General features: G+C 38.5%; 1 protein-coding gene across 20 annotated transcripts in view; it reads right to left on the bottom strand.

Annotated features, from left to right (window-relative positions):
- Window positions 1-23274, bottom strand: part of LOC143296877 (uncharacterized) — a 78622-nt gene that overhangs the window by 42270 nt on the left and 13078 nt on the right. The window contains exons 4-5 of one of the 20 annotated variants that reach the window (XM_076608961.1): window positions 7585-7725; window positions 1372-4354 (exon numbers count right to left, since the gene is read on the bottom strand). The exons of 11 other annotated variants lie outside the window; for them this stretch is intronic. In XM_076608961.1, coding sequence (XP_076465076.1) covers window positions 4041-4354; window positions 7585-7725 — 455 coding nt within the window. In that variant the 3' untranslated portion in view covers window positions 1372-4040. 8 more of the 20 variants (XM_076608911.1, XM_076608878.1, XM_076608886.1 and 5 more) reach the window with 8 other exon arrangements.

Below are 23274 nucleotides of genomic sequence, written 5' to 3'. Positions count from 1 at the left end.
CATTTGACAAAGTACATATCAAACTAGTTAATCAATGAAAGTAAATGAGGAATTCCCCTTCCACCATTTCACAATAACACCAGAAAGTACAGAGACTGTTGCCAATATATATATATATATTAACTGATTAAGATCTGTATGCCTGTCATTTAAGCTCAGAGGGACTGCAACACTGAAAACTGGTCCTCATTCAACCTGAAGGCTGAAATTTGTATTTTGATTGTGAGACAGAAATGTCAGGGTGAATTTTTTTTGACAAATTCTGTTTGTTCTGCTCCAGAGAGAAAAAAAATTCCTTCATTTATTCATTTTAACTGTGAGCTGAATGACTGTAGACTAAGAGTGCAAAGATAATGTCCCAGTGTCATGATCGCGAAGAAGAAACTTCTCTTCATTCAACACTTGATCTACTGAACTTTCAGTTCTTTCTGTCATCCCTTCTGCCTTATCGCCCAAGATGATGATAAAGAAGTGATGTTTGTTTTAAAGAAGAAAAAAAGTATTCCTTCTATTCTATACTGTATGTTTTTCCTTTCAACATCGATTAAGTGTTTGAAGCGTTCACTTTTATGTTCTGGTCCATTCTGCCGAGTTTTTTTCCGTTTTCTAAATAACCATGGGTAAAAATTCATACACACAACAAAGCACATCACAAAACCACACAAACACACACACCTTTTTTTTCCCGTTTTCTTTAAAGAATCTCATGAAAAGCTTTTTTTTCTCATACACATGACTTCCAAAGCTCTGGATTCACATTTGTATGTGTATGCATGGTAAATGCCTGTGAGCACACAGTGTATTGCTTGTTTGTTTGTAATTATTAGTGGGAAAGTTTTCTTCAATTCTTGTAAACTAATATAACCTATCATGGTGCTTTTTTTTCTTTTTTTTTTTGCTTTTTTCTTTTAAATAATCAAACACTACCCATCAGTCGTGTCCACGCATACCCTAACAGCACCATGTTTATCATGTTTGTGGATAATGCTAATGATTGCTTTGGAATTATACAAAATGTCCATGATCTATCAAAAATTATCTGCTTATACCATTGATTATGACCAGGTAAAAACAGGTCTTGCTGACATTTTTGCTTTACAGAACAAAATGAGGTCCAAGTCAAAATAGTAGTTTCTTTTAAATGCCTGGTTGAGATCTGTGTGTGTGTGCGTGTGTGTGTGTGCATATGCATATATAGATAAATGCATGCTTGTGTGCATGTGTGTGTGTGTGTGTGTGTGTGTGTGTGTGTGTTTCTGCATGCTTGCCATTAACAAATGGCTAAATCATGTCACCTAATGATGTGCATTCAAGAGCGAGGTTGGCGACATAAATTCATACAATAAATAAAGGCAAGCACACAAAAGAATCTTCACATTTCTTTCCTTTTATTCATCAATGTCACATACTTTACAACATGCCAGCTCTTCTCCATTTTCACAAAACAATACTGTAAAGCAACAAGAACACACATATGATAACTGCAGTTCCTCAAAAAAACTTAACTCTGAACATTTCATTCATCATCATCATGATTAACATTCACACCATCACCCCAAGAGAAAAAGTTTTTAAACCAAACACTTTTCCTAAAAAACAAACAAAACAAAACTCATTGATAAAACTTAATTATGAAGCAAAATAAGTGTCAACATTAACCTAAAGGAAAACCATAATCTATCAAGGTGTGTAAAACAACAACAAAACTAAACATTAATCAAGGCATGCAAACACCATGCTCCTCAACAACAAAAAATATAACTTTAAAATGGTGAATATCTGAAATCAAATTGTAGATTTTATACAATTCTGACAGTTAAAATAAGAAAAAAAAGGCTTCAATCACTGTATTGATTTAAAAATCTATTGCCATTCAACGCATAATTGACTGCCATAATGAGCTACACAACCTTTGTACTCCAAGTTGAAATGGTTACACTGCCCAAGTTGAAATGGTTACACTGCCACCTGTTAAGTGTTGCACTGAACACTGTTACAACATGCAGTGATGTAACCATTATCAGTGTATGAATGTTTTACACAACTTTTCAATCTGTGTGGAACATATCTAATGACTGAGGCACTCACTCAACCATCAACTCAACATCAACAACAGAACGGCATCCAAGAAACACCAGGTTCAAATATGTTTTCAGTCTCGTAGAATATACCACACACACACACACACACACACACAAGTTTGTAAACTGTTAACTCTGAGAACTTATGGATGTATGCTGACGTCCTCCAACTTTTCCCTTCAGCAGACATTTTCTTTCTATACAATTCGTCTCCTGTAAAGAGGTGACAGACAGATCTCAAACACAAAGTGTTGGACAGCCACTCACGAAGTCCTGCTACATCTATCTTTTTACAGGCAGAGCAGTCTGCAGGTTGGCCTTGTAATACAAACTTTAAAAAAAATACAGGCCCAACCCAACAAACACACACAACCCAACGCTTGTGATAGTATGTGGCCATTTCCTACATGTGTCAACATTTATGCAGGTGTTTGCAAAAATTAACTGCATAACTGCCAATTCACATACAACACATATAGTCTTCAGAGAGTGACAGAGACAGTGAGAGAAATGTGAAATGATCACAAATCATTCAGACAGTATTGAATTAAAATCATCACTGAGTTGAAATCATTCATCAATCAAGGGACTTGTGCTTGCAATGCATTTTCAGTATTTTAAAAAACCTTTAAAGTCTGAATGTCAAAAGAAAAACAAATATTTGCACAAATATCATTCTCCCTTTCAGGCATGTATGTTATAGACACACTGCCATAATCACTGGTGTGTGTTTGCACCCATCAAACTTTTCAGTTTTAGGATGATCCAATGAATTATGTCAGTTAGGCTGCCGCTTCCTTTGCAACACAGACTTCAAAGCCTTAGCCCTATTCATGTAGTAACACACAAAATGTGTATTTTGTGCCTTCTTTGCTTCATTTTTTTTTCTTTAATGCACTTGAGAATGTTACAAACTGCAAAAAAAAAATATATATTGCAGGGCAGGGTAAGATGCTACGGTTTTACAAGGCTGTAATGTGTACAGACTAATCAAAATCTATGTTGATTTGATAGAATATTTGTCAAAGAAGTTTCAGTGATTTCATTCCACTTAGTATGACGTTCCTTTCATGACATTATTCAGCTGAATGGCTTTTTCAATTTTCATCAAAAGACAAAATGAGAGGCTGCTATACTGATATTACAGGATAGCTCATTGTCTGTGAAAGGAACAAAAGTAACTGACGAAGACATCTGAAAAAAATCACAGGACTATACAACACACATACCTTACATGGTTTCACAGATTTTCATATGACTGCACCTCACAATTTGTACCGATACATCCAAGCCTTTGTTTCCTTTGTGGGGACATTTTTCACCCACTGAGCTCAAGACTGAGTTCCTTTATGGAACCAACAAAGTTTTCATCTCCAGCCATCGTCTCTTTCGCATTTCTCTTACAACAGTCATGCTAACTGAGTTTGTATTTAAAAAAGAAAAAATTGTTTTAAGTGTATGCATTAGTATAACATTACATGTTTGCAATGCAGTATCAAGGAGACACAATGTCGACTTTAGCTGATGAAGTTCCACACACTGAAAAGTAATTACCAGTAATTTAATACCATGGACTTTACGTCTACTGAATTTTACTTATGTTCAATAGCCCTTCTCAACCAAGTTTACATACTTATTTGTATAACTAATGAAACCTCAGAACACTACATGTTCAACAGATCTTCTCAATCAAATCTAATTTTGTATATACAACAAAACACTCAGAACAGTTCCGATTTGGTGCTATCAGAAGTAAATAATTTTCCTCCCTATATTTTTCATCTCTAATACAAAGTTAATGTTGACCCATTCACAGAAGGCTAACACACGTCAGTTCAGAACAAAGGAGTATTATAACGGGCATAGATTCAGTATTCTGACTACATTGATTTTCAGTTTTATCATAAATTTCACTGAAGTATGAGAATAACCACAGGCTGTCATCACCTAAGGGCACTGCTACATGTTTCCAGTTTTGTTCTGACAAATCCCATCCCGGATATGCTGCCGAAGGTTATTCTTATAGAGGAAGGAGTGGTGACAGTGTGGGCACTGGTGAGCTCGGATGTTGTTGTGCATGTTGATGTGGTCCTCAAAGTATTCCCTGCGGTCAAAGCCTTTCCCACAGATGGGGCAGATACGGGAGTGCTTTGATTGGGTCAAGGAGGATGGAGGATGACCAAGCAATGAGTTGCTTGGCGGGGCAGTCCATTCTCTTGCTGGCCTCCCTGAGGGTTTGTTAAACAAGCTTCCTGCAATGCGCCATGCTGGCCCTGGAAAAACAGGACAGCCCGGGTCACAAAGTGCACATTTATCTATGGTCAGCGAAGAATTACATATTGATTTACCAGGAGAAAAGAGAGAGTAAAAAATTTTTTTTCAAAAGAGAGAGAGAGAGAGAGAGAACAGTAGTCTCAACTACAAGAACAGCAGACGGCCATCAACAGCGAATGAGGAGAACTAGGGGAGGGAGGGGAATGTAAATCAACCCGGTCTCTTTCTGTGTATGGTATTGCAGGTCCTTTCGTTTGAGCTCTTATCAATATATGCCCTGTAGTCAGAATATGACCTGTAGACATTGGCTTACTGTGTTAGAAGGGGGGAGAGGAAAAGTGCCTCAAGGGTAGAAGAATTATCTGCTAATTTCCGTTTCCATCCCATACACTTTAACAAACGAGATTACTACCTACCAAGGCATAAATGAAAGCACACAGGCGGACCCAAGTTCATTGTTTTTTGCACACGCCCCAACGCATGTGGCGCTGAAGACTGGTTTTGTAGGTGAAGCTGGCCTTACACTGGGGGCAGCGGTGGCACTTGAGGTTGTTGTGCTTGTTCATGTGGTCATTGTACAACTGTTTCATCTGGAACCCTTTCCCACACAGACCGCATATGAACGGTGCCCTGTGGAAGTGCACATCGTTCGTGTGCATCCGCAGCCCGCTGTTTGAGGAAAACGTGGCGTCGCAAAATTCACAGATGAGAAACTGCTTGTTCTGCATCTTGCTGACCGACAGGGGGTCTTGGAACAGGGCCAGGGGACCTTGTCTGGAATCCATGGCCACTTCGTCATTCGCTGCTGTGCTGTGATAAGGTTCGGTCTTCAGTGTCACAAGTGTGCTGTGAAATTCGGTTTTGTTCAAGAGAGGCGGCATTGCTGGGGTGGAGTGTGACTTGTCTATACGTGTACTGTCCTGGCTCAGTCCTGTAAACACCATGCACTGGTCAGTGTCTGTTCCTTTTTTTTTTTTTTTTTTTTTTTTTTTGAGTCTTCATTCACCTCACACATTTCTTCAACACAACTAGTTATACATATCCTCCTATTTTGTGCCACTCAATACTCATACCATTATGCTATTAGAAAAATTTAATATCTTTTTAATCCTGGCTATTTTCAATTCTAAATGTGAATGAATCAGTGCTGTTTATTCTAAATAAATTTTTGTTGTTCTTTTTTTTTTTTTTCCCCTCTACAAACATTAAAATATGTTTTAAAAAATTCAGAAAAGTTTCTTTTTTGGTTTGTTTTTGCTTGACAAACTATCATACATGTTAAAAAAAATAATAATAAAAATTTAAAACACACACACACACAAACAACAAAAAACACACCAAAAAGCAGAAAAAGCTTCCTGAAGAAAACCTGAGTTGAACACAAAAATGTCCGCTGAATGATCCTTTTTCTCCCACCCTTCTCCGTTTCTTTTCAGGCCGCTCTTCTCCACAAGAATGCTAAATATTATGGGTTGTGCTGAAGGCAACAAGCTCTAGAAAGTATGAATGGTAAAACTAAAAGTGATCACGGATTTATGATGTTCAGTCATGCAAGATTCCACAAGATTCCAGATACCATTTTCTAGGCAGACACATACATGTACATGTCACTCACACAATAACTACAACTAAGAGAGAAACACAAGAGAGACCAACACAAAAACAGAGACACAGTGAGACAAACACAGAGCAAATGAGAGAAACAGTCAACCCACATCAAGCATTCTTCAAAGTTTGTGTTTGAAAGGGAGGCGGCAGCAGCAGCAGCAGCAGCAGCAGCAGCAACAACAACAACAACAACAACAGCAACAACAACCACACACACACACACACACACACACAAACAACAACAGTAGCATTTCTTTCATGGAATATCTAAATAAGGCTAAAAATTAACAATAGATGATAGATGAATGCCCTCCAACATTCCTGTAACTCTTGAGTAAAGCCAACATGAATCAGCCCAAGTCCACTTGATTAAATCACTGTGTTGGGTCATGAGAAAAAAAAAAAATGCAGGAGACAATTTATGTCAATCTCTTTCTCTTCCAATCACAGATGAAAAAGAAACATGTATGCGTACATATGTGTTCTGTGTTCATGCACATACAGTATCACACACGCTCAGACCCACACTGACATGACTGTTCCAAAGCAATCATATATTTCCTGAGTCATCTCCTGCTATAAACTGTGTGTGTTGTGTCATGTCTATTATGTATGTATGCATATATGTATGTCTGTATACATGTCTGTACGAATGCACATACATACATACACATATATGTATCAATGTATGTGTTAGTGTGTGTGTGTTGTGTGGTGTGTGCATGTGTGTGACTTTGTGTGTGTGTGTGTGAGAGAGAGAGAGAGAGAGAGAGAGAGAGAGAGAGAGTTAGTTCTAAACTCTATATGTCATTAAAGAGACAAAGAACAACATCCAAGTTGCAGAAGAGATGGGTTTAACGCCTAACTACAACATCCATAAAACAAACAAACAAAAAACAATTTTACTCCACAGTGTTCAATGACAAGCAGAAATTTAAAGACGATGAAACCGATAATCTCATGTTTTCAATGATTAAAGATGGCTACTTATAACTTGTGTTTCTTTATCCACATGTTGAACTTGTTTCAGTCCCATGAGTTTACATAGGCATGATCTGAACTGCAGAGAAAGCACTTCTCATCTCAGCCCTTGTTCACTCTTTTTTTCTTCTTTTTTTCTTGTCGTCATTAAAATACCACCAAAACACACACACACACACACACACACACACACACACTCAAAACCCACTTAGCAACACTCTTTGCAATGTCTTGTACCCACAAACACACTCGCACACCTTGAATAAATTAAAGACTTAGACAAACGAGCCACGCCTTGAACAAGACTGCTGGATGTGTCTTCTAACATCTGATCGAAAAGTGAACTGTCTGAGACAAAAGGGACACTTGTGAGCCTTGACATTAAAATGCATGTTCATATGATCCTTGTAACGTTCTATCTCATGGATTCCCCGTCCACAGATTCCACAGTGAAACGCGTACTTTTTGAAATGAATACTGTTTGTGTGTTTCTTCAATCCCCCAGCAGTGGCGAAAGTTGCGTCACAGAATTCACAACAAAGCAGAGGTCTATCTGGTGGGCTCTGAAACTGAGACGCCGCTAAATCATCTCCCGCTCCTCCTCCTCCTCCCCCCTGCTTCACAAGTCTGGGATTCACACCTGCTGATGGTGAACAGGCAGCAGAAAGAGTGACGCCATCTTCAAGAAAGATTTCACCTTCATGTGACACTACTGGCCGTTGGGACAGCGAGGGCATTGACTGCAAAGTGTCTGTCAATTTAGGTTGGCTCCACACTGAACCTGGAAAACATAGATCACCTTCCATCACTGGTCTACCAAAACCCACAGTCACAGCTACAAAAAGATCAAAAAGCAATACAGGCACAAAAAGAGGTGCAAAACAAAACAAAAAAACACCTATTTCTAAATTATTTTTTTCTTGGCTTTGTGGCTTATTTCGAAACATTCAGTTGGTTTTTGTCACATATTCCTTCTCTGAGGTGTTTGCGTAAGTATGCCTTGAAATAAAAAGACGATGAGCAGATTGGACACTTGTGTGCCTTGATTTGTTTGTGAGCGTTCATATGGTCTGTACAGACCTCCTTCCTTGCAAAGCCCTTCCCACACAGTTCACAAACAAAAGGGTACTTTTTCAGGTGTATCAACTTCATATGCTCCTTAAGACCCCCTGTAGTAGCAAACGAGTAATCACAGAGTTCACACAAAAGAATCTTTGCTGGCTTCTGAGCCTGTTTTACTGGGGTAGATGAGGATCTCAACACTGCCCTTTTTGATTCGCCAAAGGAAGCCTTTGAGTGTGAAGACAAAGGTTTGTCTGGAAGATGATCAAGTTCTTGTTTCAAGGACAGATGATTTGTTGGAGATGAAACAGGCCAAGGGCTGTATCTCCTTGTTAATCCAGACACGTGTTCTTCCCAGCATCCTGGAAAAACAAGGAACCCGGTCAGTTATCTGTGACCGCTCGGAATCCACATCTCTCTTTGAAAGCTAAACCACACCGATCTCTGGATCAAAAAGGAGCAGCCTTACTCTGCCCCATTCAAACTAATGGGAAATGGGGATGTGGGGGTGTGCAGGGGCTGAAAGGGGCAACAATGACCAAGCAATTATGAATCAACAAATGCACTCACACACGCACTAAGTGTTTCTTGCAAACACCATTGCGAATATGTCTCCGCACGTCCGACTTGAACGTGAAGTGCTTGCAACAAAACGGACACTTGTGCACTTTGATGTTGTTGTGCATGTTCATGTGGTCTCGGTAGCGAGCAGCCGAGAATATCCCTTTCCCACAAATCACACAGTTAAAGGGGAACTGCTTTGGGTGAAGAGCACTGAACTGGTCCGCTAAAGTTTTGTGTGAAGTGCCGGCCAGAGGAGGTCCTATCGCTTCATAAAACGCATCTTGGGGGAAGGCTGGCGGCATAGCAGACGGGCGAGAAGCTTGACCGACTGTCCTTCCTGTTCTCCCTCTATCAGAACAAGTCCACCACAGTCCTGGAAATACACGGCAGTAACTGTCAGTCTTAACTGTCTGCACTTTTTTTTTCTTTTCTTTTTTTTTTTACCTTGGCTATGTCATACATTCAACAAGGCTCATTGATTTTTTTTTTTTTACCTTGGCTATGTCATACATTCAACAAGGCTCATTGATTTTTACCAATACTTTCTGCCAACACTCACTGGTAACTTATGAACTTAATCAAGACAGCACAGAATACCCTCAAAGACAGCGTTTATAATAAAAACAGAGCAGCACATTAAACACCGTGTTGGAAATCATGCACTAACATCAAAAGTTATAAAGCAAAGAAGAAACAGAACAATTATTCCCTACGCACGTGAGGAACAGAAGCACAGTGTAAAGATAAAGATGTCAACACTTCAAAATGCATGTGGTGCCTTTCCTATCTTAAGTATGTCCATTCCCAACTCCTTTGCCTTCTACTGAGAAAAAAAGGAGAAAAAAAAAAACAAGAAAAAAAAAACAACAACAAAAAACAAGCAAGCAAGCAAAATTCTTGAACAACTTAAAATCACGCCTCTCTAAAATGATATTTGGTCCTCACAGAACCAGATAGTTATCCATGATCATCTGCTTAAATTTTATCCAACCCTCTCCGCATTTGAATTCAAGCAACCTGGGGAAAAAAAAAAAGAAAAAAAAAGGAGAATGTCAAAATGCACAAACACACAATCTTTTAAAATGTTTGATTCATTAATTTTGTTGCTTTTCTGTGTATCATTCAAAAATTATTGTATTTTCCCCCCTTATGTTAATGCTTAAACAACAACAACAAACAAAACAATGATAACAAAAAAGTCTTCAACCTGTATCTGTCATATACTCAGACAGCTTGCCTTAAAAAAATATCAAAGGCAGTTTTCTAGCATAAACTAGACCTTAAAACAAAAATCTTGTAATTTACTATTAAAATATATCTTTAACATTTTTTAAACTAACTTTTATTCTGCACTCTTTTCTACCCAGTCTTTCAAGACCATAAACATATCACTGGTCTTATGGCCAGGGTGATTAATCCAGCTTCCTGTAACAACACTGCATGTGTAACTAAAAGTTCTGTGAACGTATGTCTCACATTCACATTGTGCAAAAAACCTTCTACTTAAGTACAGGTACCAAACACTACTGAAACTTCTTGCACAAGCAACTTCCGAGGCGAAGATGTCTGCGCAAATGTGTTTTGAAGGTGAACAGCTTGGCACACTTGGGGCACTGGTGAGCTTTGATCTTCTTGTGCATGTTTGTGTGGTCAATGCAATGCTCTCTCCCTGCAAACCCTTTCCCACACAGCTCGCAGTAACATCAATACTGTCGGGCTGGGTTTGCCAGGGCTTTGCAGTTGCTCCAGAAAAAAGTGGAAACACAGGGGGTTGGTTCCATTATCTGTCCCCTTTAAGGTCTTTTGTTGTCACAAACAACTAAAACTGATGGAGTATCTGCTACCACTGACAGGGTGGTACTGGCTCGACGATTCCAGAAACTGTTTCAAAGGCTTGTCATTAATTACCACATTATGGTTCAGTTACTGGGTTTGTTTTTTTTTGTGTGTGTTTGCTTGTTTTTTGTTGATTTTTTTAAAAAATAGTAATGCGTATCTATTGGAGAGCTGTTTCATAATATAAACAACTTTAAAAAAATTTTTTAAAAGTAAATTCTAAAACAAGAATATTTTTAGGTAGCCCAATGTGCACCACTATGTAGCCTGCAAACATTATCTGAGAACAGTACACTGTACATCAGATCTAAATATAAACGCTTCAAAGAGTCTTATACAGCTTGCACAGAGAAAGCTATTGTGTTAAGATACAGAATAATAAGATACAATTTCATGCAATATAACCACTGTGTTCCTGAACACAGACAAAAGGATCAACATAACAAAAAATATGCTCAACCAAATAAAATGTTGTTTTTAGTCTGTCAACCTAGTATCTATCATGTATCTAAACCTTTGAAAGTTGGTGGCCATACAGGCATTGAGCTACTGTCAGAAATACCCAAACCAGACATTCCTGAAAAACTGGTTCCACAAGCTCCTTTGATAAAATTTTGCATAACCTACAGGAATGGCAACAGCGTATCCTATTCTCTAATTCAAGTTTGTTTTTTTTTGTTTCTTTGTTTTAAATCACCCACTTCACATTTTTTCAAAGACTTCAGATCTAAACCAGGAAATAAGAAAAGGGGTGAGTGGAGGGAGCTGGGGGTGGTGGGGAACCAATGACTGTTGACATGCCAGGAGAGTTTTTTGTTGTTTCAATGCAGCATTGGGATTGTGGGGAAAGTGCACACCTTACTTTCAGTCGCATAAAGTAGTTAAAGAAAGTAGAAATATGAAGGGGGAGAGAGAGAGAGACAGAGACAGAGAGAGAAGAGAGAATGCAAGACTGACAGACACCACTTGGTCTTCTTACAATGTTGGGTGTGTCTCCACCTGTTCTTGCAACTGATCTTCAGAAATGTGTTGGAGACAGCAAGAAGTCTAACAATGAAAACCACTCAGGGCCTTTGTCATAATAGCATCTCTTCATCCAACAGTAAGTGGTACGAAGAAACAAAAATCACTCAGGGCCTTTGTCATAATAGCATCTCTTCATCCAACAGTAAGTGGTACGAAGAAACAAAAATCACACAGGGCCTTTGTCAGAATAATAATCTCTCTTCATCCTACAGCTACTGGTACGAAGATGCATATTCAGACTGGTTTTGTAGGGATACCTCTTGGAACAGTACAGGCACTTGTAAGCCTTGATATTGTTGTGCACGTTCATGTGTCCCTCATAGTTGTCCAGCTTGGTGAAACCCTTTCCACAGATGTTGCATGTATACGGCAAAGTATTCAGGTGGACTCGATTCATATGGCTCTTCCATCCGCTGACAGAAGCAAAAGTAGCATCACAGAAATCACACAGAAATATCCTGCCACCCAGGAAAGTTTTTGCAGTGTCGTTTTCTCGACGTTTATCTAGTGTTTTATTAGACTCCAAATTCCACTTTGCACCTTCCATTTCACTTCCTGGTGAGCTGGTAACATGTGCGAGTGGAATTTGTTGGTAAAGCTGTGATGATGATGATGATGAGGAAGAGGAAGAAGAGCCAACAGTGTCAGCATTTACGTGGTGGAAAGAGTCTCCTTGCTCTCCCCATGGCTGTCCTGTAAAGACACAGGACTCCTGTTGAGTCATATATAGCACCCTGTACCAGTGGTATTTTCAATAATATTCAAGCTGAAACTTGCTATCAGTCAATGCAGGTGTGTGTGTGTGTGTGTGTGTGTGTGTGTGTGTGTGTGTGTGTGTGTGAGGGAGAAGGGGTGGTGTGGGGGCAGAGAATGAGTTGTATCTTTATGCCCTTTTTAATCTATAAAACCAGTATCTGCTAACAGAATTATTCAGTCAAGTCATTGAATACAAGAATGTTTTAATGCTCTCGAAGAATACAATCCAGCATTTTTTTTTTTTTTTTAACAGACACAGGTTCAATAACATAATTTCTTAGTTTATCAAAATCCAGAGTGCAACCAAGTGATTTAAACTGGCGTTCAATGCAAATGGTCTACAAGATTTGAAAGGACAACTCTTTGTAATTGTCAAATCAGCAAGTAACTCTCTTCATTTACAAAAGCATACATCCAACTTGGTATAAATTTCAATAAGCATTAAAGTTTTCATGCTTAAAAGTAAAAACTTATAAACTGATAGAAAAAACATCACGATAAAGCAGTCTTTGTTCTAAAACCTTTAGTTCCAAAATCTTTCGAAGATATACATTCAGATTCAGACAAGCTCAGACATGACAATCGTTCATTTTTTCTTCTCCAAATTTCGTATTTACAACTGTTACAGAAAGACCCTTCAAGGCACCTCAAATCTCCTACCTTTAAAAAATGAAAATTGCCTGTGCAATCCAAAATTGCACTGGACAGTATGCACACAAGCACAGGACTATTAGGGAAGAATGGTGTTGAAAATATTTAGTGTCAGTCATAATCATGGGCTCACCGAACGTCAAACTGATTTTATTCTTGGAGGGTAAAGGTTCACATCTAACATCTGCATACATAGAGGGACTTTCCCTACATCTAGAAGTACACTTTATTTGCTCATTCAATATAACTGACCATGTGAGATATGAAAAAATATCAACCAGAGCTCAATTCTTGCATTCACAAGCTGTGCACTGATCATGGTATATGTAATTCTAGTATTTTTGTGAAGTTTTACCATTACTTAAGATTTTGTTTGTTTGTCAGTTTGTTTGAAGCAATCTCCAAAGCAAACAAATGAGTTCAAGTGCCAAAACATGGCTACAATGACTAAATTACAATGCTGAAGTTTTTATTCTCTGTGACTGTCAGACTGACAATGGGACAGAGACATACAGAATCCCAATTTCTGCTGCACTTTGAATTAGATGATATCCCAGTATCATATCATGTTGTTATAGTCCAGCCAAATGCAATGGGGACATTTCAGGGCTGTGCTATCCCAACAGAACTTTCTACTTGAAATCAGAGTACACAAGCACACTGCAGGCTGCTATTTTGCTTGCTTTGCCACAGTTTGTGTGTGTGTGTGTGTGTGTGTGTGTGTGTGTGTGTGTGTCAGTTTTCTTTTTTGTCACTTCTCACTTTATGCTTCCTTATGTATAAAGTCAATTTTATTATGTAATTTAATGTGCTCTTATCATCTTGTTCTTGTGTGTATGAATGAAAAAAACAAGTCTAATATCCACAGTTCCTGGTTCACAAGTATGACACATCACATGTATCTCGACTACATCACATTGTTACATGTCTATCACCCACACAATCTGCTGTCAACAACTGATAAGACAAGAGTGGGTAGAGTACATCCTTTGATTCAAACACATCACTTCATATTCAAGTTTTTAAAGAATATCAGTGATGGCAAGATATTATTCTATATTAATTTTTTTAACATTAAACTCTTAATTCAACCAGTTCCAGTTCCACTGATCATGGGCACACATAACCCAGCAAACCACATCAAGCTATCACAAGTCTGTACAATGCTAACCACTTAAAGGCAAACTGATTCCATTTCTACTTGGTCATCAACTGGAAGAAAGTGGCTGCACCTTGCTACAAACGCCGTATCGCCTGTGCTGGTTGAGACTGGTCCTGTACACAAACTCTTTGGAGCATATTTCACACCTATACGCCTTGACATTGTTGTGCATATTCATGTGCCCTTCGAAATGCTCCTTTTGGATAAAGCCTTTGCCACAGACTGTGCAGTTGTAAGGCTTCCTAAGGAAGTGCACAGCATTTTTGTGTTTGGACAGCCCACTCTTTGAGGTGAAGGATTTGTCACAAAATTCACACAGCAGAATTGCAGATCCTGTCCCAAAATCGTAGGAATGCTCTCTGTGTGTGTCCGGCTTATTTTCTGTCCACACAGCTTCGGACGGCGCTGTTGCCCGTTGTGAACTGACCAAAGAAGGGGATCTATTTGTACCAACAGGAAAGATATCCCGGAGAACTTTGACATCGGGGTAGTGCTGGTGCAGTCCTGTAAGGGAGCACAACACAACTATTTTCAGACACTCTTCTCACAAGCTAATATATATATATTGCAACTGCTCTGACAACACACTTTAATAACCAATCATTGCCTATTGACACAACCACACACAAGGACAGCGGAAATTTTATATTACTGGTTGCTGTTTGTGGTTAGAAATAAAACTTACCTAAAAAAATAATAAAAATAAAATGAAATAAAGGTTTTTGCTCATCAAAATTTGTTCACATATACACAACATGTTCAAGGGCTGCAGAAAATTTGTGGAGGTAAAGGAGGAGCACCTGGTGCCTGTTTTTGTTTTATTTTGTTTTCTAACTTAAAACACTTAACTAGGACAGTGCATTTTCAGTGCAATAAGGTCTTTTAAATAAATAAGAGAAACAGGGGAGACCTATATTTACTAACTTCAGAGTACAGTGAAAGGAAGCAGATACCAAACCATAAAGGAGAGGGGATGGAGAGGAAACCAAGTTACACTTGCGAGTGAGGGGGTAACATTTTTCTCCTTTGACATGAACGGCTCAGGTGCAGCCGAAGACTAGTTTTATACGCATATTCTCTGGGGCAGTTGGGACACTTGTAGGCCTTGACGTTGTTGTGCATGTTCATGTGACCCTGAAAGTGCTCAATGCAGTTAAACCTTTTCCCACAAAGCTGACAGACATGGGGCGACTTGGACACAAATATACTGCCTCCACGATGTGAAGAAAAGTTTATGTTCTGAGACAAAGTAAAGTCAGCCGTGCTCTGACTGTGACCAAGATTAATATTTTCATAGGCCTGAAGACCTGTAGAATCTGAGTGAGGAACAGTTGGCCAGGAAGTTGCGATTCTTGGATTCTGAGAGATGTGACTACGAAAGCTTGCAGGATCACACCAAGAGAGACCTGGAAACAGACCACAAGATGGTGCTGATCACTGTCTGAAATCCCACAACCATTATTTAATATGCACATTTTGATTTTCTGTGGGGTTTTTTGTTTTGTTTTGTTTTGTTTTGTTTTGCTTTGACTGGACTACTGTGAATATGAGGGAATAATAAATGTGCAAAATTAGTAGTGAACAAATCAATGACTCAATACTCAGTGAGGCATGGTGTGAAGAGTCGACATTCTTAAGAATGGATTGAAAGACCGTGTCAGGGTCATTATCAGTTTTCAGTTTCAAATCAGCACTGAAATATTTTTAGTACAATTCCAATCTCTTGCAGTTGTATACTTTTTTTTCACGAGTCCTAAATCATCTTTTTTACACTGGACAACCACTAGTCATATCTGGCTATAAATACGCCTGGAAAATAATGTCAGGCCAGCACCATTTCTTTCACTTTCTCATTTTTATTGGGTGGGTGTCTTTGTGGTGGTCTTTAACATTTCCCCATCTCTCCATTTCATTTTCATCAAACCTACAACAGTACAAAGAAAGAACATTTATGAGCATTCATGCATACACAGTAGTCCATGACCAAATTTTGTCAATGAATATTTCCCACTGCCGAACCGGCTAGGTAGATCAATTAAATAATAAATAGATGGAAGTGCCACACTGCTCTTACGGCAACACACTATCCCTAATAACTGAAGAAAGCAGTCAGAAATATCCATTAGCAACATGAATGTCATTTGAATACATGGCAACACTTGGGCAAATCTGCTGATTCTCATGTTCTGTTGAAGATGTATGCATTTAGCTGTCCTTAGGCTGGATAGTGTACAGCAAATAACAAGGCTGAGAGTGGGATTCAGTTATCGTGAGAAAAATCCATCAAACTAAAATGTAAATCATTACCAGTGGTCACAGATCTTTCCTCTCAATCAAAAAGCAAATGGAAACATACAAACAGTGAAACAAGGAGGGTGAAAGGAAGACTGATTATCCATGTGTGTGCATGGCTCATGTAAATTATTCATAAATTAGAGGATTCAGCTTCAACGGTTCAAAGAAAGAAAGAGATCGGGATATCTTTGGCATTTGATTTTGCTCAATGGATTTTATTTTAGCATTCTTCACTTGGTTGAGATTTACCATCTCTCTCTCTCTCTCTCTCTCTGAGTCTCTCTCACTCTTCCAACAACATGCAGACAGTCAACACACATGTGACTCTCTCTCTCTCATACACACACACACACACACACCCAAGGGCACATTCAATATAAGCCTTTTAAAAAGTCTACACAAACTGATGGCAACAGACACTTTACATTTTTTATTTCAAATTTTTCATCTGAACTTCACTCACAAATGTGTGTGTTTTAACATTACATTCTGCATGATCATGAACGAAAAACAATCAGACAAGAATTTTCAAAATGATTGCAGAGACAATACACAAACATCTGCTGTTGCCAATGCAGGACTCACTTGAATTTGATCCAACAAATATCACCCTCATTCTCAATAAACCACATTGCCACACTCTTATTTGACATCTCACATGCACGTCTTTCCAATATTAAACATTTTACAAAACATCTTAGTTAATGTGACATCTCACATCAGTTTGGTCTTACAAAAACATCTCACACAAAATGAAATAATTCATTCTTCCCAAGTTACAGGTCCTTTCCTTCAGCTTCCCACCGTATCAACTTCCATTCAACGCCACAGTATCACAATTCTCTCATCACTCTCTCTCACCTCTTCCATACAGACACAAATCCTAAAGCATTCCATTTGCATTTTTGGCACAAATAGTTTCCCTGTACTATGGAGCGGTCATAAACACATCATGAAGCCGCCCACAGTTCACTCATGGCTATTAATATAGTTCTCAACAGCTAAGTTTCCATTCTATTCTCTCAAAACTGAACCTAGACAGCCTCATAATTCCAAAAGCTTATGTTATTTAACATTTTCCTAATAAGTTACTTTTTGACTACAATATCAGTCCATCTCCTCAAAATACACTTTCAAAGCTGCCACTGTGATCCTCCATCAGTTTACCTTTGCTACTGTCAGCAATTTAAAATTCCCCAAAATGCATCACTGTGAAGACCAATTATGCTTCAAAAGCTGGTGTTTCAAAAGCTGGTGCTGGTGCAATTTGTACTTGCAGTTGTATTCAGCCGCACAAAAACCACACTGAAACTTCTGGCCTGTGTGGCATCGCATGTGTCGCTTCAAATTATACATCCGTGAGTTCTTGTATTCACACATTGGGCATCTGAACAGCCTTTTCTGAAACGAAGACTCAGCTTCAGGAGGCCACTGACTGAACTTTTCAGCACCAAATGCACAGCTGTAAGCAAAGGGAATGGATGCTGATGTCTGACTACTGGCCTTAGCTCTTCTAACAGCAAGTTGCGAGTCCATCTGGACATTGGTGTCCTTTGATGACCAGAAATTGGCCTTAAAACGGGCGAGTGAACAAGGCGTGGTTCCATCAAACCTATTCTCTCTGACTGTTCTGCTTTCTGTTGTCCACATTGAATCTGAAAGTGAATAACAGAGACTGTCTTCACGTACCAGCATTTTTTTTCTTAAATAATAAAACAAATGTGTAAGTCTTGATTATAAAAAATACCTGTAATGCAAAAACCAGGCGAGAGACTAATACAGTAACAACTGTTCAACTTGTCCTTGTAACTTCTGTTTTAAAAATTCAGTTCATTCTTTTTTATATTGTTTTCTGAAGCAAACATTAACAAATCACTATTTCAATTTTCTTTTTATCCATAACATAAATCCACATAAAAAAAAAGTTTTTGAGAAAGGGGATCTCATTTTTACAGAAATTCCTGTGATGTTGCAACAAAGGACACTCTACACCTTCCGCATTTCTTCCAACATATTTATAACCTCTATTTGGATATGTATCATCTTCCGTTGGGTTGATTAACAACCAAATCATCAAAAACATCCCTGATGTAAGTGTCTGGCGCAGCTGTTCTTTCCGCACATAAAAAATGGAACTAAAGACAAATAAATGAAAAGCATCAAACCCTGTTCACCACTTCATGCAATCATGCCGTTCACTGCAGTTGTAGGAATAAAAAGTGATGAAGGACAGGAAACACTGTGGCAAAGTTTGCTCTCCATCTCTCTGAAAGTTAGAACTTTCAGCCTAGTCACTGTCACTATTCCTGCCAAAACTGCACACCGTGTTTCTGCTCTCTGTGTTTCTGCATTCCATATTTACACACAAACTGAGCTTGACAAATATCACACTTGTGCATCTGACCTGTGTGACGACGCATGTGCCGTTTCAGGTTGTCCATACGCGACACTGAATAGCCACATGTGCTGCAAGTGTATTTTTTGGGAAATGGAAGTTCGTCCGAAAAGGAGGTAGGGTAACTCACAAAGCTTGAAAAGTCTAGAAGTGTATCTAGTCGTTGGCCAAAACCATCACTTCCCAAGGATGAATGATCTGAAAAGGACAAAGAGAACACTTCGTTTTCAACTGATTATTTGAACCAACTTGCTATGAAGAACTAAAACAAGCTATTCCATACCCCCTTGCTCCTCAAACAATATTCTCATTCCGAAAAAGGCCATGTTTTTTCAACTTGTGTTTCTGTAAGTAGTATCTACAGTTGAACTGGACGTAACAAATTTCACACCGAAACAACTGCCCTGTATGTCTGCGCATGTGCCTTTTGTAATTGTCCAATCGAGTAGTAGAATATCTGCAGTGATCACATAAGTACAGTTTTGTTTGACCCGAGGATTCATATGAGGAAATGCCTGCAGAAGAGCTGGGAACAGGCAGTGACCGTCCCCTGACAGTTTGAGGCCAGAACCAACCTGAAAGGAAACCACAAACAGCTTCTTAACTTCCCTAGCACCCAATGCATGCAGGTTGAGGCAAATGTCACAATAACTTTTGGAAAATAGATAAAACACTCCCCCCCACACCCCCCCCTTTTTTTTTTTTTTTTTTTTATTCATACATTAACAACCCAATACATAAACAGCCCTTTCCTACTTTTAGGTGTAAGTTGAAAAAGTTTTAAAAAGGTAAAAGCAAAATAAGCATCAAGCTAGCTGATCAGGAAACAAGTTACATGGTAAAAAGACAAACACATACCACAAATGAAATGTTTGTTGCTGTTTTTTTTAAATGAAAAACATGCAAAAACAAGTTTCTCACAATAGTTTCCATTTCTCCAGGAATGCAAAAACTCCAGTATACATCTTATAACCTCAAAAAGACTGTTCAAAATCAGTACCAGTGTTAGCTATCATAAAATGCTGCTGTTCACTTCATGTTTGGCTTTCCTGTGCATACTCAGCATGTACTTTGAGTTGTATTTTAAACCACAGACCTCACATTCAAACAACTGTCCTGTGTGGCAACGCAAATGTCTTTTGTAGCTGTCCAACCGCGAAAGCACTTTCCCACATATGCTACAATTATAAGTTTTTTTCTGGTTGTCAGTCCTAGTCAAAAAGTGGAGTTTGCGGTACCGAAAGATGTCCAACTGACTTGCTGTCTGGAAATAATCTGGAAAAAAGAAAAAAAAACAGTGTCCACTTTGCTGTATTTTCACTCACTAACCCTTATGCAGATCTAAAGAAAAAATATGTCTTGCCAGTGGAACATTCTCTCTCTCTCTCTCTCTCTCTCTCTCTCTCTCTCTCTCCATCCCTCCCTTTCTCACCCACCAACTCCTCAAAATCACATTTTGTAAACAAGAAGTATTCAATCCAGCTTATCCAGTCAGCTGATTTTCCCATCAATCTTGAACAAAAATTTTGTTTCTGTTTCCAACTGAAATTTACCCATACTGCCTATGTGAGGAGGAAGAAATGCAAACAGTACAGACAGGGGGGAAAAAACAAACCACAACCATTACACAAGATTCAATGACCAAATATCCATTACAAAAACAAAACCAACAAAGAAAAAACTGAGAAGAATTTCAACTGACCATAATGAAAAGACAACACTTAAAATAATTAAAATAGCATCATTTCTACGGACCAAAGCCCTCTTTACTTTCACTGTTAGGTTCCTGCTGATAAGAGATAAGTAATATTCTTATCTATAAATGAAACATTGTGGTATTAATTTCCTCATGTTACATATAAATTTAATACTGCAGGAGAAATGATATGAGAAGTGGATTTGGTGAGGAGAGGCTTGAGGATGGAGGGGATGGGATGCATAACTTAACATTTGATCATCAATCTTCCCTTCACTGCACTCACTTCCAAGCCTCCAATGCCCAAAACAAAACACACAGAAAATCCCTGAATATCAAGTGGGTGAGGAAGATGATGTATATCTAGGTTATGTCCCCCACCCTCCTTCTTCCACAGAAAATGTTTACAATCAGTGTACATATTAAAAGGAAATTCTTTTTAAGTTCCAAAATGTTCGATGTTCACATTTTTAGTGTAGTAAATGTTTTTCAAGCTGAAAATTCACACAGCTTTAAAAAAAAAAAAAAATCACACCCTAAAACTTCTATGTCCTTTAGTGTCTTGTACTGTTTTGACCCAATATGATCACTAACAACCTGTTCTCCAGTGCTGCTTCAAGACTGGCGAGTGTCTTCAACTGTTGTTTCCCAGGTAGAACACAGCACATCGCTGAAGAATTCAATTCTGCCTGTTTTCACAGCTCCCATCACTGTCCTTCACTTGAGCATCATTCTTTTCTATGATGTTCATGCTGTTCAGAATAAGCCGGACACAAATCAGCCTGAATGCTTCCTTGAATCTATGTTGATGTGTCTGCCTTTCAAGTTGTGCATGTGCCCATCCAGTTGTTTTTTCCAGTCTTGCGGAACATGTCTGTCATCTGATAATAATATAGATCTTCACTACCGATTTTCTCGTGTGGGCAACAGTACGCTGGGTTTTACACCAATACCTTGTGTCTGCAGTTTCAACCAGAGCTTCAGCCTTGAAAGTTTATGTCAAAAACATATGTGATGGCAAAACTTTTCACTGCAAACAGCAGTATCACAATCATTATCATTATTATTCATATGCAATTCATAAACCTAAGTCAACAATGCTCCAACATACCACAAGGCAACTCTCAGTTCCATGCAGTTACACAGCGTCAGAACAGCGCAATCTGTATCATGTCACCAATGACACAATCTGCTCGATCATTCCCCTACCCATGCTCTCTTAATGCTTAAAATGAAGTAGTCTATATAATTACAATGAAGTGTACCAATGAAATAATCGTTATATTGCTGTTTTCAGACCAATTTTTCTACACACAGTGTTAATGATAATAACTTATTTGCCAGAGTCAAAATTCTCATCATATCACATACAATAATATGTGAATGTATAAATAATTAATATACTAAATGTGTGTATGTACATGTGTGTGAGTGTGTGTGTGTGTGTGTGTGTGTGTGTGTGTGATTGTGTGTTGGCGTGTTTATGTGTGTGTGTGTGTGTGTGTGTGTGTGTGTGTGTGAGAGAGAGAGAGAGAGAGAGAGAGAGAGACAGAGAGAGAGAGAGAGAGACAGACAGACAGAGAGAGAGAGAGAATGTTCGCAAGCATGTACATGTGTGCAGTTCATGTGCTATTAATGTTTTCTAGGCCCAACACTCAGCTTATATCACAGATTGACATGAGTTTACATCTGGGCCAACAGCAAAGTGAGAGCTGTATTATCAATGGTTTCTCCAGTCAATGGGAAACCATTTACAGCTTAGTCTTTTGTGAAGGACTATGACTCTCAAACTAGGAGGCAAAATTGCACTGGCTCTTAGTGCTGCAACCTTGGGGGCTAGTTGGCCTTTGGGAACCATCCCCAACGCCGACTGTCCTAAAACCCTCTTGGCCGAGAGAGTGGGGATGTACTTGGGCATGACACTCTCCACTATAATCAAATTCTAGCCCAAATAGTCGGAACAGCAGTTGCCTCCTCTGTTGTTCTGATGGTCATAGTCGGACACGGCTGACTATCATATTTATAATGTTTTCCACTTAACATGCAAGCAACATACAGCCCCTCTCACCCCCCATCCTCGATTAATTGGATGTCCTGTCTGAATTTATCAAACCAATTTTTTTAGACTTGTCAACAATATATATATATCTAAAAAAAAAAAAAAAAAAAAAAAGGCTGGAAACAGGCAAACTACGACGTGACGACTAAAAAGTCTGAGTGAATTCCATGCTGGACAAAGGCAAATCACACAGAAATAGCTGCCGTGATCATTTAAGAATCATGATGTAAACTAAGTACGAACAAAATGAAAGTAGAGAAAAACCCAACCTTTTGCCCTTATAATATTGGAACTTCTCATAATTTCTTGCCTTATTAACACTTAAGTCACACACCTGGCCTAATCGCCAATATTCTGAAGGGTATCATAAAGAATATCAACCTGCAGTAACACTTGTTAAACAATTGGTTGGACCATAAAGTACTCATCCACACAAAGAAACATGAATGTTCAAATAAAAGAACACATTTTTCAATTAATTATCAGGAAATACAACATTATATCTTAGGATCTAGAGCTCACAACTTACCTGCTTTTTTTTTAGTGATGGTCTCAAGGTGGTTTCCACAGCAGATGCACTTTATGTTGATTTGAAAAATTTCCCTTCATTTCACAACTAAACATGTGCAACCCCTCTTTGCAAATAAAGATTCTAATTCTACATTATATAAACAAGCTCTGATAATGACATTTCTACAAATACTGCTTCAGCAAAGTTTTTCTGGAATACTGTTCAAGTGGAAAGTACAAAATGAGGACACTAAATTTATTCTGTCCATACTGTAGTTGTTTCTGCTGTCTCTTCTATCATGTGTGTTTATATATTAC

This window comes from Babylonia areolata, chromosome 2, assembly GCF_041734735.1.
Source record: "Babylonia areolata isolate BAREFJ2019XMU chromosome 2, ASM4173473v1, whole genome shotgun sequence".
NCBI lineage: Eukaryota > Metazoa > Mollusca > Gastropoda > Neogastropoda > Buccinidae > Babylonia > Babylonia areolata.
The sequence above is the reverse complement of the archived record's forward strand: the minus strand, read 5'-3'. Positions and strand labels throughout refer to the sequence as shown.